The 12,654-nt window shown below is 55.8% G+C and overlaps 1 protein-coding gene and 1 non-coding gene across 3 annotated transcripts; one reads left to right on the top strand and one right to left on the bottom strand.

Annotated features, from left to right (window-relative positions):
• Positions 1 to 475: 475 nt before the first annotated feature.
• On the bottom strand, positions 476 to 548 carry TRNAV-UAC (transfer RNA valine (anticodon UAC)). Its single transcript has one exon. It is a non-coding gene; the product is annotated as a tRNA-Val (tRNA).
• Positions 549 to 2,346: 1,798 nt separating this feature from the next.
• CNKSR1 (connector enhancer of kinase suppressor of Ras 1) lies at positions 2,347 to 12,266 on the top strand. 2 transcript variants are annotated; one of them, XM_065885492.1, is made up of 21 exons: positions 2,347 to 2,398; positions 5,202 to 5,359; positions 5,462 to 5,643; positions 6,223 to 6,307; positions 6,731 to 6,772; positions 6,852 to 6,956; positions 7,679 to 7,738; positions 7,851 to 7,940; positions 8,213 to 8,314; positions 8,401 to 8,471; positions 8,562 to 8,638; positions 8,782 to 8,888; positions 8,967 to 8,997; positions 9,409 to 9,581; positions 10,437 to 10,510; positions 10,674 to 10,745; positions 11,013 to 11,086; positions 11,235 to 11,296; positions 11,378 to 11,477; positions 11,575 to 11,756; positions 12,012 to 12,266. In XM_065885492.1, the coding sequence occupies exons 1-21, from the start codon at positions 2,347 to 2,349 to the stop codon at positions 12,264 to 12,266; spliced, it is 2,154 nt and encodes a 717-aa protein (XP_065741564.1). The 2 variants fall into 2 exon arrangements, with proteins under 2 accessions (XP_065741564.1, XP_065741571.1); XM_065885499.1 differs by having other exon boundaries at positions 7,851 to 7,919.
• The last annotated feature ends 388 nt before the right edge of the window (positions 12,267 to 12,654 follow it).

Consider the following 12,654-nt stretch of genomic DNA (forward strand, 5'->3'; position numbering starts at 1 on the left):
AAAAGACATCCTCACAGAGCTAAGGTCTAGTCACACCCGCCCCCCAGCCCCTGGGTTTTAGAGAGGAAGAAACAGATTCAGAGAGATGTAAGGGGTGGGCTCAGTCACATAGCAAGTGGAACTGATTTTTTTTTTTTTTTTTTGGCTGCCCTGGGTCGTAGTTGAGGCACGCGGGATCTTTTTTAGTTGCAGCATGCGGACTCTTAGTTGCGGCGTGTGGAATCTAGTTCCCGGACCAGGGATCCAACCCAGGCCCCCTGAACTGGGAGCATGGAGTCTTACCCACTGGACCACCAGGGAAGTCCCGGAACTGATTTTTTTTTTAAATTGAGATGTAGTTAATTTACAAATGTTAGTTTCAGGTGTACAGCAAAGTGATTCAGTGATATATATATATATATATATAAATACATATTATATATTTTTTATTTTTTTATTTATTATTTTTTTGGCTGCACCACACGGCATGCAAAACTTCCCTGACCAGGGATCAAACCCGTGCCCCCTGCAGTGTAAGTGCAGCGTCTTAACCACTGGACCACCAGGGAAGTCCAAGAATATATATATATTCTCGCGTATATATTCAAATTCTTTTTCCTTATAGATTAGCACAAAATATTGAGCATAGTTCCCTGTGCTATATAGTAGGTCCTCGCTGGTTATCTATTTTATACATAACAGTGTGTATGTTCATCTCAAACAAGTGGAACTGATTCTGCCTGATTCCAAAGTCCTGGGAGTCCCCTGGCCTGGGATGATGATGATGGTAACTGCAGTTACGTAGTCTGTGTCAGACATTGCTCTAGAGGAAACTCTTAACCTGGGCTTCCCAACTCAGGGGGCCTATAAACTTGCATGGCAAAAAAAATTGTGTATTTATTTTCACTAACCTCTAACTAAAATTTACCATTTCCTTCTTTATGGATTGAAATATTAGCAGTATCTGTGGCTTTGTCACCAGTAGAAATCACAGATATTTTCATATCAAATTGTAGTTCTCACAAGTATCCCAAAGTATCACTTACGCTCATAACAATCTCAAAATGGTGACAGTTATTAACCCACTGCTAAATCACACTGTTCCAGACATTCCTGCAGCATAGCTGCCATTGATGGTGCCCAGTAGAGGGTCAGTGACCAAATGGTGAATCCATCTGCTCTCACATTGGTCACCCAGCTTATTTGTTACTCTCTTGCATCCCCTATCTGTAGGTGTTTGCTGATCAATAAGTGCAAGGCGGTGCGTCAGAGACCACCTCCACAGTTCGGTGTTATTCACGCTGAGTAACACCATGCCGATCATTAGAAAGGGAATTTAATTTGCCAGTCTTGTTATTTAATGCTGATAAATGCATGTTACTATATCATAAATTTGTGGTTCTTAATATATTTTGATAATAACTGTCCTCCTTGTAATCTTCAGCATTTTGCTTTATGCTTTCAAAAGCCTCATTCTAAGGGCTTCCCTGGTGGCGCAGTGGTTGAGAGTCCGCCTGCCGATGCAGAGGACATGGGTTCGTGCCCCGGTCGGGGAAGATCCCACATGCCGCAGAGTGGCTGGGCCCGTGAGCCATGGCCGCTGAGCCTGCGCGTCCGGAGCCTGTGCTCCGCAACGGGAGAGGCCACAACAGTGAGAGGCCCGCGTACCGCAAAAAAAAAAAAAAAAAAAAAAAAAAGTAGATTCAAAAGCCTCATTCTAAGAAACTGTCCAGGGTTTCCACCAGATTGCCAAAAGGGTCCACGGTGCAAAAAAAGAGGGGGCTAAAAACCAGTTCTAAAGGTTGTAGAGCTGTTAACACAGGTACTCTGCATAGCAGCCCTCTGAAGTAGGAACTATTATATCCATTTTACAGACAGGGAAAGTGATGCCTGGTGGGCAAGCTTAGCCCTTGGTCACACAACTAACAAGCTGCCAAGTCAAGATTTGCACCCAGGCTCTGGCTTCCTAACCTCTGCGCTTTGCTGCCGTGCTCACTGCTCACTTTTTGGCCCCTTTTTGAGGAGCCTTGAAGGTCAGGGTCGCACCCTGCCATTTGAGGCCAGTTTTGGGCGGAGATCCCAGGCCAGCTCTGAGGTCCCCTGGGTCACACATCAGTGGCACCACCCCCAGGTCTGGCAGCCCAGCTGCCCTAGGATGCCTGAAGGGCAGGGCAGGAGGTGGACAGGCAGTAGGCCAATGGCTGTCACAACACCTCACCTAGCCAGCTTTGTGGGCCCAGGTATGCTAGTGGCTCCGCCCCCAGCCCAGCCCAGCCTCTCCCCAGGTCAGAGCTCTGGGAGCGGAAATTCCTGCGCGGGCGAGACGGAGCACGGAGCGGGTGCGGATCCGAGAAGCCGAACTTGGCCATGGAGCCAGTAGCGACCTGGACCCCCGGGAAGGTGGCGGCTTGGCTGAGAGGTGGGTGGGGCTGGGGCAGTGTCGGGCTTGAGAGGTACTGGGACGGGGAGAGGAAAAGGACAAAGGACCTGCCGAGTTTGTCAGTTGGTTAGTCAGTCAACAAGTATTTACAGAGTGTCTGCCGTGAACCTGGCAGAAGGATTATGGACGTGACCCCGGGGGGGGCCCCCCCGAGGACCCAGAGGGGGTCTCCCATCCCCCCAGAAGCCCAAGAAGCCTCCAGGGTGGCAATGGGGAGGCAGTGGTTGTGTAAGGAACACAGACGGTGTCTCCCCAGCTGCCCACCCCCACTGTATCTCCTTCATCTTCCCTCTGCCCCAGGGCGCAGTGGGCTCTTATTAAACGTATTTTTCAGAAGCCGAAAACTACACACTGAGCCAGGAAGTGATTTGCTGAGGCTTTGGAATAGGGCCGGTGGGGTGTCTTTTCCCTTCCCCCCACCCCGAAGCTCGCAGTGAGAGCAGAAGCCCCGGCCTGACTGGAGGGGTCGGCACAGCCCCTCCCTAGGCCTCCAGTGGGGATGAGCCCAGTTGGGTGGGAAAGGTCCCAGACTGTCAGCCGACTCAGAGAAGTGAAGACCTTCTGACCTGCAGCTGGGAGCCGGGAGGTGAGTCAGGACACTCCTCCTACAGGGAGGAGCCAGAGTGGAGGGGGCTGCCGGAGTCCACTGAGGGCAGGCTCAGGGTGACCAGCCCCGGTGAAAGCAGGGATGCAGGGCTGGCATCAGACTCCTAGACTGAGTTCCAGGCCCAGCCCCTCCACTCACCGGTTCTGTGACCACAAGTCTCAGTTTCCCTATCCATAAAATGGGAAAGGCAACTCTGATCTCATGAAGTGAACCAAATAAGACAATCAGGTTGAGGGCCTGGCACGTGCAGTTCCACATCAGGGTCTGTTGGGAGGGAGGCAGCACAGCACATTTGCTGTGTGCACAGGAAGGGAGGTGCTCGAGGCCCCAGAGCCACGGAGCCACAGGTTCACGAACTCCTAGTCAAGTGCTCTTAATGTCACACAGGGAATGAGGGAGAGCTATTGATTACAAAAGACCCTGGCATGGAATGGCAGGGGTTCCTTCAAAGAGTGAGTAAAGCTAACTGTTAACCTCTATTTGTATGTTTTCCCACCTGTAAAATGAGGGTAACAGTATCTCTGCTTTCTAGATTCGGTGAGGATTAAATGTGTTAAATTTTTCCTAACACATAGTAAGCATTCACTAGATATTTTTCTTACTTGTGAGTGTCTACCTTGTAAGAGGCCTGGGCTGGAATTACAGATGAACACTTGTTTAAGGTCCAGTCCTTGAAGAGCTCGTGATCAAGTAGGAGAGGTTAGTGCTTTGATGCAGGGGTTTGTGGAGGTGCAAGGGGCAGTGAGAGCAGCAGAGGCCCCCAACCCAGCCTGGGGAGTTGTGGAAGGCTTTCTGGAAGGAGTAAGATGATGAAAAAGGACGTGAAGGAGCTGGAAGAGCACTCCAGGCAGAAGGAAGAGCACATCTGAGGACCCTGAGGCAAGACAGCATTCCAAGAGCTTCAGGGAGTTAGTGCTCTGGATCTGAAGTGTTGAGTTTGAGGGGCTGTGCGCCAAGAGATGACTGTAGAGGCAGGTGGTGGCCGGATCATACAGGGCCTTGGGGATCACGGTAAAGAGTCTGGCGATAATAATACGGAGGCTGTTACTGTCTACCATGAACCAAGGCAGCTGGCCAAGTGCTTGACATGTGTCATGTCATTTACTACACATGATTAGAAGGTAGGCGTTTTTATTTTCCCCATTTTATAGGTGAGGAAACTGAGGCACGGAGTAATTAATTAAGCTCAGTCGCTGTCACTCAGGTCTCCCTGACTCCAAAGCCCCATCAAGCATGACTTCGGCAGCATGAGAACACCCGGAGGATTTGTTAGAATGCAAATTGCTGGGCCCTGCCCCTGAGTTCTGATTCAGCAGATGTGAGAATTTGTTTGTTTTTGTTTTTTTGGCCATGCCGTGTGGCTTGCGGGATCTTCGTTCCCGGACCAGGGATTGAGCCTTGAGCCGGGGCCATGGCAGTGAAAGCCCAGAATCCTAACCATAGTCACCATGCTGTACATTACATCCCCCAAACTGACTTATAAATAGAAGTTTGTACCTTTGGACCACCTTCACCCATTTCCCCTACCCCCTCCTACCCTGCCTCTGGCAATCATCAGTCTGTTCTCTGTGTCTATGAATTTGGGTGTTTGGGATTCCACATGTAAGTGAGATAATACAGTATTCGTCTTTCTCTGATTTATTTCTCTTAGCATAATGCCCTCAAGGTCCATCCATGTTGCTGCAAATGGCAAGATTTCCTTCTTTATGCCTGAATAATATTCCCGTGTGTGTGTGTGTGTGTGTGTGTGGCATTTTCTTTATCCATTCATCTGTCAGTGGGCACTTAGGTTGTTTCCATGTTTTGGCTATTTCTCTTTTTTTTCTTTTTGGCCATGCCACACGGCTTGTGGGATCTTAGTTCCCCAACCAGGAATTGAACCCGGGCCACAGCTGTGAAAACACTGAGTCCTAACCACTGGACCACCAGGGATTTCCCAGAATTTGTATTTCTAACAAGTTTTCCAGTGAGGCTGCGGCTGCTGGTCTGGGGACCATCCTTTGAGAACCACTGCCCTATATGACCCTACTTCTCAACTCAGTAGGCTTATTTGTGAAATGGGCAGGGCAGAACACTGCCTGGGTCTCAGGGTCATTAGGAGAAGGACTTTTGCACTGACCAGAAAGGCCTTGACACCCCCTGGCTCCCCCACGCTGACCCTCGTTCTTCCACCAGGCCTCGATGATTCCCTGGAGGACTATCACTTTGAGGACTGGGAGCTGCCTGGCAAGTACCTGCTCCAGCTCTGCCCCCGAAGCCTGGAAGCTCTAACTGTGTGGCCTCTGGGCCACCAGGAGCTCATCCTGGAAGGGGTGGAACAGCTCCGGGCCTTGGTGAGTGAATGGCGGCCACACTGGCTGCAGCTTCCGCCCACCTTGGGGTGCTGATGGGGGGCTGGCCGCTGCCAGGAATTAACCTGCCCTTCTGTGGTACAGAGCTCCGGGCTACAGTCAGAGAACCTGCAGAGCCTGACAGAGGGGCTGCTGGAGGGGATCCGGGCATTCCAGAGCTTAGTCCAAGGTCGCTTGGGGGGCTGTGCTGAGCCTCCTGCAGATGTCCTCAGCGCGGCCATGGAGCTGGTGCATGAGGCCCGTTCCCTCCTCTTCTGGCTCAACAGGTACTTCGGTCTCCTCCTAGGGTCTGAGTAACTGGTGAGGGGACCCTTCTCATCCTTGGCTTCCTCTGGGACCTGGGAGAGAAAAATAGGGCTTTGCTCTTGTTCAGATATAATGGAACTGGGCAAAGAGGTTAATTGGTCTGTGTAGGGGCACTGGGTTGCCTGGGTTCCCACCCCACCTCCTGCTTGTAATCATGACAGTCACATCAACAGCATTATATATAAAGAGCTCTCTACCCCCTTCACTGGCCGCTGCTTGTCCCATAGGTCCCAGCTCTAATGTCACCTCCTCAGGGAAGCCTTTCCTGTTACACACTCTCAGAGCTCCCTACACTTCACAGCAGTAGAAGTTAAATCATTATTGATGTAATTAGATGTTTAATGTTGTCTCCCCAGTGCCTAGAACAGGGCCTGGCATTTATTAGGCACTTGACTAAGGTCTTTAGATGTATCAGTCATCTCCTTTACCCCAAATCAAAACCCATCAGAGTCTCAGATGTGTAGCCGGCGCAGGGTGGTTCAGTGGCTTGACTGTTAAGCTCAGTTCCCTAACCACTGCTCCATCCTTCCCTCTGCCAGGTACCTCTTCTCCCAATTAAATGACTTCTCATCCTGCCAGGAGATTGGGGAATTGTGCGGGGAGCTGGGCCAGGCCTTGCAGGAGGTAGGAGAACCAGAGGCCAGGCTTGGCCCAGGCTGTAGAGACCAAGTCAGGCTAGAGCTTTTTATAACTTGTGAATCAGCACAGGATCAGGTGTGAGAGCCGGAAGAGGCAAGGGCAGAAAGGGAGGAGGCCCGGCCACTGGGTTGGGGGTGATGGGGGCGTGGGAGCTCCTAACTGGCGAGGGCAGCACAGGAAGTCTGATTCTCAGGAGGGGGTGGAGCGGGGGAGGGCATGTGTGGTGACTTCTGGGGGCCTGACATCAGGGGGATGAGACCTTGGGGCGAAAGCTCTAAGGCCATGTAGTTCTGGGCAGGGGGCCAGGGTACGGGACGCCGGGAGGGACTGCAGGGAATCCCCCTGCCCTCAGGCGAAGGCAGTGCGCCCTGCTCAGGGCAGGCCCCTGCTCTCTCACTCTGCTTCCAGGACTGTCCAGCGGCTGAGAAGGAGAGCAAAGTCCTGAGGATTGTGAGTCTGGGGAGTGAGTGGGGTGTGGGGATGGGGTGGGACGGGGCTCAGGCTAGCCGTCCTGCTCTCCATCCGCCAGAGCAGCCACGTGGCCGGGATCTGCCACAACATCCTGAGCTGCAGCCCAGAGGAGCTGCTGGAGCAGAAGGCCGTGCTACAGCACGTCCCGCTGGACGATCCTTCGGTGAGCCCTCACCTCTCAACTCTCACCCCTGACCCCTCAGCAGCCTTGTCTGGGCCCTGAAATCTGGTTCTAGGATCCCACAGAATCCTGTACTGTCACAGCTGGAAGGCCCCATTTTTTTCTTTTTTTGGCCAAACCGCGTGGCATGTGGGATCTTAGTTCCCCCACCAGGGATCAAACTTGCGCCCCCTGCAGTGCAAGCGTAGAATCTTAACCACTGGACTTCCAGGGAATTTTTGTACAGATGTTAAAGGCCCAGGGCACTTCCCTGGGGTCTCACCGTCGTTCAGCCCCTTCTCCGGTCCTGAGGGGCTGCAGCTGGTGTGGTCTCAGGTGACACATCCCAGCCCTGGGACACGGACCTAGGGGAGAGGGGAGAGGACATGAACTTTTTTGCTTTAATCTTTGACCAGTTGGGAAAACCAGAGGCCCCAGCCCTGCCCTGTCCCGCTCCTGTCCCTGAGGTATGAGATTCTTCAGGAAAGTTGCTGAGAATCTCATACCTCAGAAGTCTGCAACCTGCTCCCCTCAGCCCTTAGGGGAGGAGGAGGCAGAGCCCAGAGAGGTGCAGCGGTGAGCCCAAAGTCACGTGGCAAGTCGAGCGGTGCCAAGCTGAGGCCAGCTCTCTCCCCCATTCCACTCACCTGTGAGTCCTGGTGCCTAGCAGGCGTCCTGGTCCGGCGGTCCCCACACCCTTAGTGACTGCAGCCTCTGCCCTGCAGGGCCTGGAGATCTACACCACCAGCAACTGCCTGCACTTTGTGTCTCGAGTGGGCACCCAGGTGAGGCTCCTACACCCTTCTCAGCCGCCCACCCCCGTGGCCCTCCAACCTGCCAGCCAGGCCCGCTTCCGGCCCCATGAGGGTGCACCCTCTGAATCCCACCGCCCACCAGGTCCCCACTGATTCCCGGCTGCAGATCCTGCCTGGAGACGAGATTGTCCAGATCAATGAGCAAGTGGTGGTGAGTGGGGGGAGGAGCGCGGTGGGAGGAAGGGGGTCCTGAGTAGAACTCAGGTCGGTGGGTGGGGAGGTTCCCCTGGGGAGACCAGGGCTGTGGGAGCTGCCTTCTGTGAGGCCAGCCAGCTCACACCGGTCAGAGAGGCTCGTGGAGGCTTCCTGGAGGAGGACGAGGTGAGGCTGAGCGGGAGGCTGAGGGAGTGCTCTGAGACCAAGGGCTGTCGGGTTGCCTCAGAGCCTCCTGCCCAGTTCAGTCCCGCCCAGCATCCCTGCCCTGCCCTCTGCCCTGTCCCCCAGGTGGGCTGGCCCCATAAAAACGTGGTGAGGGAGCTGCTCCGGGAGCCAGACGGGGTCAGCTTAGTGCTGAAGAAGGTCCCAGTGCCGGAGACACCCTCACAGGTACCTGCCGCCCACCCCTGCCCCCAGTCTGCTTTCAGACCCCTGTCTGTTGCCAGCTCCATCACCTGTTTCTAATTATTCCTCAGACCCCTCCTCAGGCCCCAGGCCCCCCACGCCCAGTGAGCCCATCGCTGGCTTCGGCCCTGCCGTCTCCCAGGTGACAGGCTCGGGCCCGGGTAGGTCTTGGCCCCGGGTAGGTCTTGGCAGGTGGGCCATGGCTCACCTCATCTCTCCCTGATCTCTCCAGGGCCCCATCGGAAGATGTCTTCGCCTCCGACCTGACTTCAAACCCAAGTCCAGGACCCAGCCCTGCTGCCTGGACAGGTAATTTCAAAGCCCCACCAGTCGGCAGATGCCCTGGACAAGGCATGTGGGCTGCCTGACCCTGGACTCTTACACCCCCACCCTACCACTGGGCCCGGGTCTGAGCTCAGGGACCCTCCCTCTCTCTCCTCTCTCCCTGACAGCCTCGACCTCCCTTGACCCGGAGCCCCTGCCCAGTCCCCCTGCACCCTCAGCCACACTCCTAGGTGGGGTAGCAGACGCTCCAGAGCCCCCAGAACACCCTGACAAGGTAAGCTCTGGGGCTTAGCAAGGAGGGGTGTGTGGCTTTGTACCCATATGCTTCTCTAACCTCCTGTGGTCCTTTCAGAGTCCTGTCCCTGGTCGCAAGAAATCAAAAGGTATGAAATGCACCTGACGGGGGAGGGGGGTGATGCCCTGATATGAGGAGCTCTTAGAAGTCTTTACAGTGCTGAGCCAGACGCCCCCCACCCCTACCAACACACACTTCACACACAGCCTCTCCTGGAAACAGCTCTGTTTCTGGGGTCAGACAGACCTATGCTCCCAGCCTGGGCCTCTCGCCAGCTCTGTGACTTCGGACAAACAGCTCGTCCTCTGATCTTCAGATTCCCTGTCTCTGAAATGGGAAGAGTCATCCCCACGTCAGAAGTGACACGTATCACATTCTGAGCCCAGAGCACGGGTTCAGAAATACCAGCTGGGGGTGCTCGTGGGGGGCAAGGGAGCAGGTTGGGGGTCCGGGACGCCCCGCCAGCCCCTCACTGACCAGCCGCGCTGTGCTGCTGCAGGCGTGGCGACACAGCTGAGCCGCCGGCGGGTGTCCTGCCGGGAGCTGGGCCGGCCTGACTGTGACGGCTGGCTCCTGCTACGCAAGGTGCCCGGGGGCTTCATGGGCCCGCGCTGGCGCCGCTGCTGGTTTGTGCTCAAGGGACACACGCTCTACTGGTACCGCCAGCCCCAGGTGAGACCCCATACACACACAGATAAGCAAGTGAGTCACCTCAGGGCCTCGGCTCTTGTCCCTCCTCCACGGTCCACTCCCACCTGTGGTCGCAGGTGTGCCCCAGTGTTCCTATGTGTAAAACGGGGACAGTCTTCAGAGAGAACTGAGCAGATGTGTGTATAAAAGCGGTCTGGAAAATGTATCATAGGCCGGGTAGAATCTCTTTGATTCCACCCGCCTTTCCTTCCTCTTCTGTTAATCTGTTCATCCTAGTTATGGGCCGTTCGAGCAATTGTTTATTCATTCAACTAACATTCAAGGTGCCTGCTGTACACCCAGCTGTGGGCTGGGCCCTGGGACACAGGGAAGAATTGGGCCGTTTCCGTTACTCAGGCCGGTGGGGAGAGGGATGAATACACACTCAGGGACAATATGGGAACACATACTATGATGGCAGAAGAGCCAGTGGTGGGTGGGAACCCAGCAAAGGTGGCCAGTCCACCTGAAGAGTGGTGAAGGCTTCCTGAAAAATCAATGCCTGAGGGTTAGTCAGATGGGAAGGAGAAAGAAAACCAGGCAAGGAAAGGAGCAAAGCAGCTTTGTCTGTGTCTGTGATGGAGCAAATGCAGGAAGGGGCTCCTCTTCCTTGGCTGTTTCTCTGGATATCTTTGGCTCCCCTTGCCAGGTTCAGAGGCACCCCTTGGTCACACCTCCTGACCCCACCCCAGCTTCCTGCCCTGAGCTCTGGGCACTGAGAGATGAGCGGTTAGAGAGCCCAGGAAATGCCCTCTCCCCTCCCCCGCCCTCAGGAGCCTGACTGGGCCTTGAGGGTATTGGGGCTTCAAGCTGACCCTCACACTATGATCTCCCCAGGATGAGAAGGCTGAGGGCCTCATCAATGTCTCCAACTACAGTCTGGAAAGTGGACAAGATCAGAAGAAAAAATAGTTAAGTCCTGAGGTGTGACAGGCTGGGGGTGGGGAGAGAAAGGGAGAGGTAGGTGACAGGAGGGGTGGGTGGGGGCGGCAGGTAGCTGGGATGCCCCGTCCAGCCTCTCTGTGTTCTGGATGGGCACCCCCAGGTGAGTGAGGCCCCTCTGCTCCCTGGCAGTGTGTTCCAGCTCACCCATAACGTGTACAAACCCTTCATCTTCGCTGCTGACACCCTGACGGACCTAAGCATGTGAGTGCCACCCCCTTCACCTCCACAGCTTGCATGGGCGTGCCCGGGGGCCTGGGCTCAGGAGCCTGGATTCAGAGCCCAGCTCTCTGATAGGGCTCATCAAGACACCCACTCCTCTAAGCCTCAGTTTCATCTTCTCTAAAACGGACTAGTAGGAATTCCTATCTCTCAGAGTTGCTCTGAGGATTAAATTAGAAGATGATATAGGCGAAAGCCTCTGGCATACAGTAAGTGGAAACTCCCTGAGACCCATTTGCCCCTCCACAGGTGGGTGCGCCATCTCATTACCTGCATTTCCAAGTACCGGTCTCCAGGCCGTGCCCCCTTGCCCCGAGAGGAAGGTGGGTGCCTCACAGGGCTGGGTCTCTCCCTGAGCCTCTGCCTTCCCTGGGATGGGGGCTGGGAGCTCAATTCCCCCGAGCCCACCTCCTGGCCTGCCCAAACCCTGTGAAGCTGAGTGGGTTCCCCGGCCACTCTTGTCCACCCCAGACTGCTACAGTGAGACGGAAGCGGAAGATCCCGACGATGAGGCTGGATCCTGCTCAGCCTCGGTGAGTGGGAGCTGACGCGGGGTGAAGAGCAGGGCATGGAACTCAGACTGATACCCTCCTCTCCTTCCACCCTGCCCCCAGCCCAGCCCGGCCCAAGCTGGGAGTTCCCTCCACGGAGACACATCACCTGTGGCCGCCCTCACGCAGGGCAGCCCACGGACCTCCTTCGGCTCTCCGACAGGTGCCAAGCCAAGCCGGGGGCGCGGGGGTGCTGGGAGCCGAGATGGAGGGCCAGGGCCGGGGGCAGGCACACGCTCACCCTGCTTCCCCTCTCACAGACAGCAGCGAAGGGGCCCTGGAAGGAATGGTACGGGGGCTGAGGCTGGGTGGCGTGTCCTTCCTGGGCAGGCCGCAGCCCCTCACTCACGAGCAATGGCGGAGCTCTTTCATGCGGCGCAACCGAGACCCCCAGCTGAATGAGCGAGTGCACCGCGTGCGGGCGCTGCAGAGCACGCTCAAGGTCGGCGGGCGCAGGGCACCATTAAGGGCTGGGCTCGGGGCTTTCGGCTCGGTTCCTGGCCCTCAGCCCTGGGCTCTGCTGTGGACTGGGCCGAGTTCTAGGTTCCTGGAACCAGGCTCTCGATTTGAGGATGGGGGCGGGGCCGGACCGGGCCAGGTGCTGGGTTCTAGGCCACTGGACTCCAGAGCTAGCTCTGGACCCAGGCTCTGCTCGCTCCCCGGGTGATCATGGCCCTAACCCCTACACCTATTCCAGGCAAAGCTGCAGGAGCTGCAGGCCCTGGAGGAGGTGCTAGGCGACCCCGAGCTCACTGGGGAGAAATTCCGCAGGTGGAAGGAGCAGAACCAGGAGCTCTACTCAGAGGGCCTGGGGGCCTGCGGAGTGGAGCGGGCCGAGGGCAGCTCCCAAGTCCAGAACTCTGACTCCAGGGAACCGTCTTCCCACCCCCCACCCTCTCAGCCTGGGGAGCCCTCCTGCCCCTGCCCCCTGACCCCAGAGAGTGACCTCTGACCTCCTGACTTCTAACTGGCCAGTACCCTAGTTCCTGACCTCTGGCCTTGAGGACCACCTCTGACACATCTAGGACAGAGCATCCCTGCATTCTGTTCCAGTTTGGAAGTAGTGCTTGTCCATGGTTCTGTCCCAAGCTGACTGCCTCTGCCTGAGCTGCTGCCATTTCTGCTCCTCCCTCCCCTGGAGTGGGGTGAAGTGAAGTGAGCTTTGTGCCAAGGAAGGAGCAAGAGGCGGGGCCGAAAGAACTCTCTCCTACCCTGTGCTCTGTGGGGTCACAGACCTGCCCCCTTGGCCCCGGGGCACTTCTGTTCGCCAAGCCAGTCTGTATGGGCGTTCTTCACTTTACCCAGGAGATGCTTTTCAACTAAATAAAGTCAATTTCTTT

Source organism: Phocoena phocoena, chromosome 1, assembly GCF_963924675.1.
Source record: "Phocoena phocoena chromosome 1, mPhoPho1.1, whole genome shotgun sequence".
Taxonomy (NCBI): domain Eukaryota; kingdom Metazoa; phylum Chordata; class Mammalia; order Artiodactyla; family Phocoenidae; genus Phocoena; species Phocoena phocoena.

Coding starts and splice junctions, on each gene's coding strand:
- CNKSR1 (XM_065885492.1), top strand. CDS start 2,347: ATGGAGCCAGTAGCGACCTGGACCCCCGGGAAGGTGGCGGCTTGGCTG. Junction 8,315..8,400: donor TGCCGGAGACACCCTCACAG/GTACCTGCCGCC, acceptor ATTATTCCTCAG/ACCCCTCCTCAGGCCCCAGG. Junction 8,889..8,966: donor CCCCAGAACACCCTGACAAG/GTAAGCTCTGGG, acceptor TGGTCCTTTCAG/AGTCCTGTCCCTGGTCGCAA.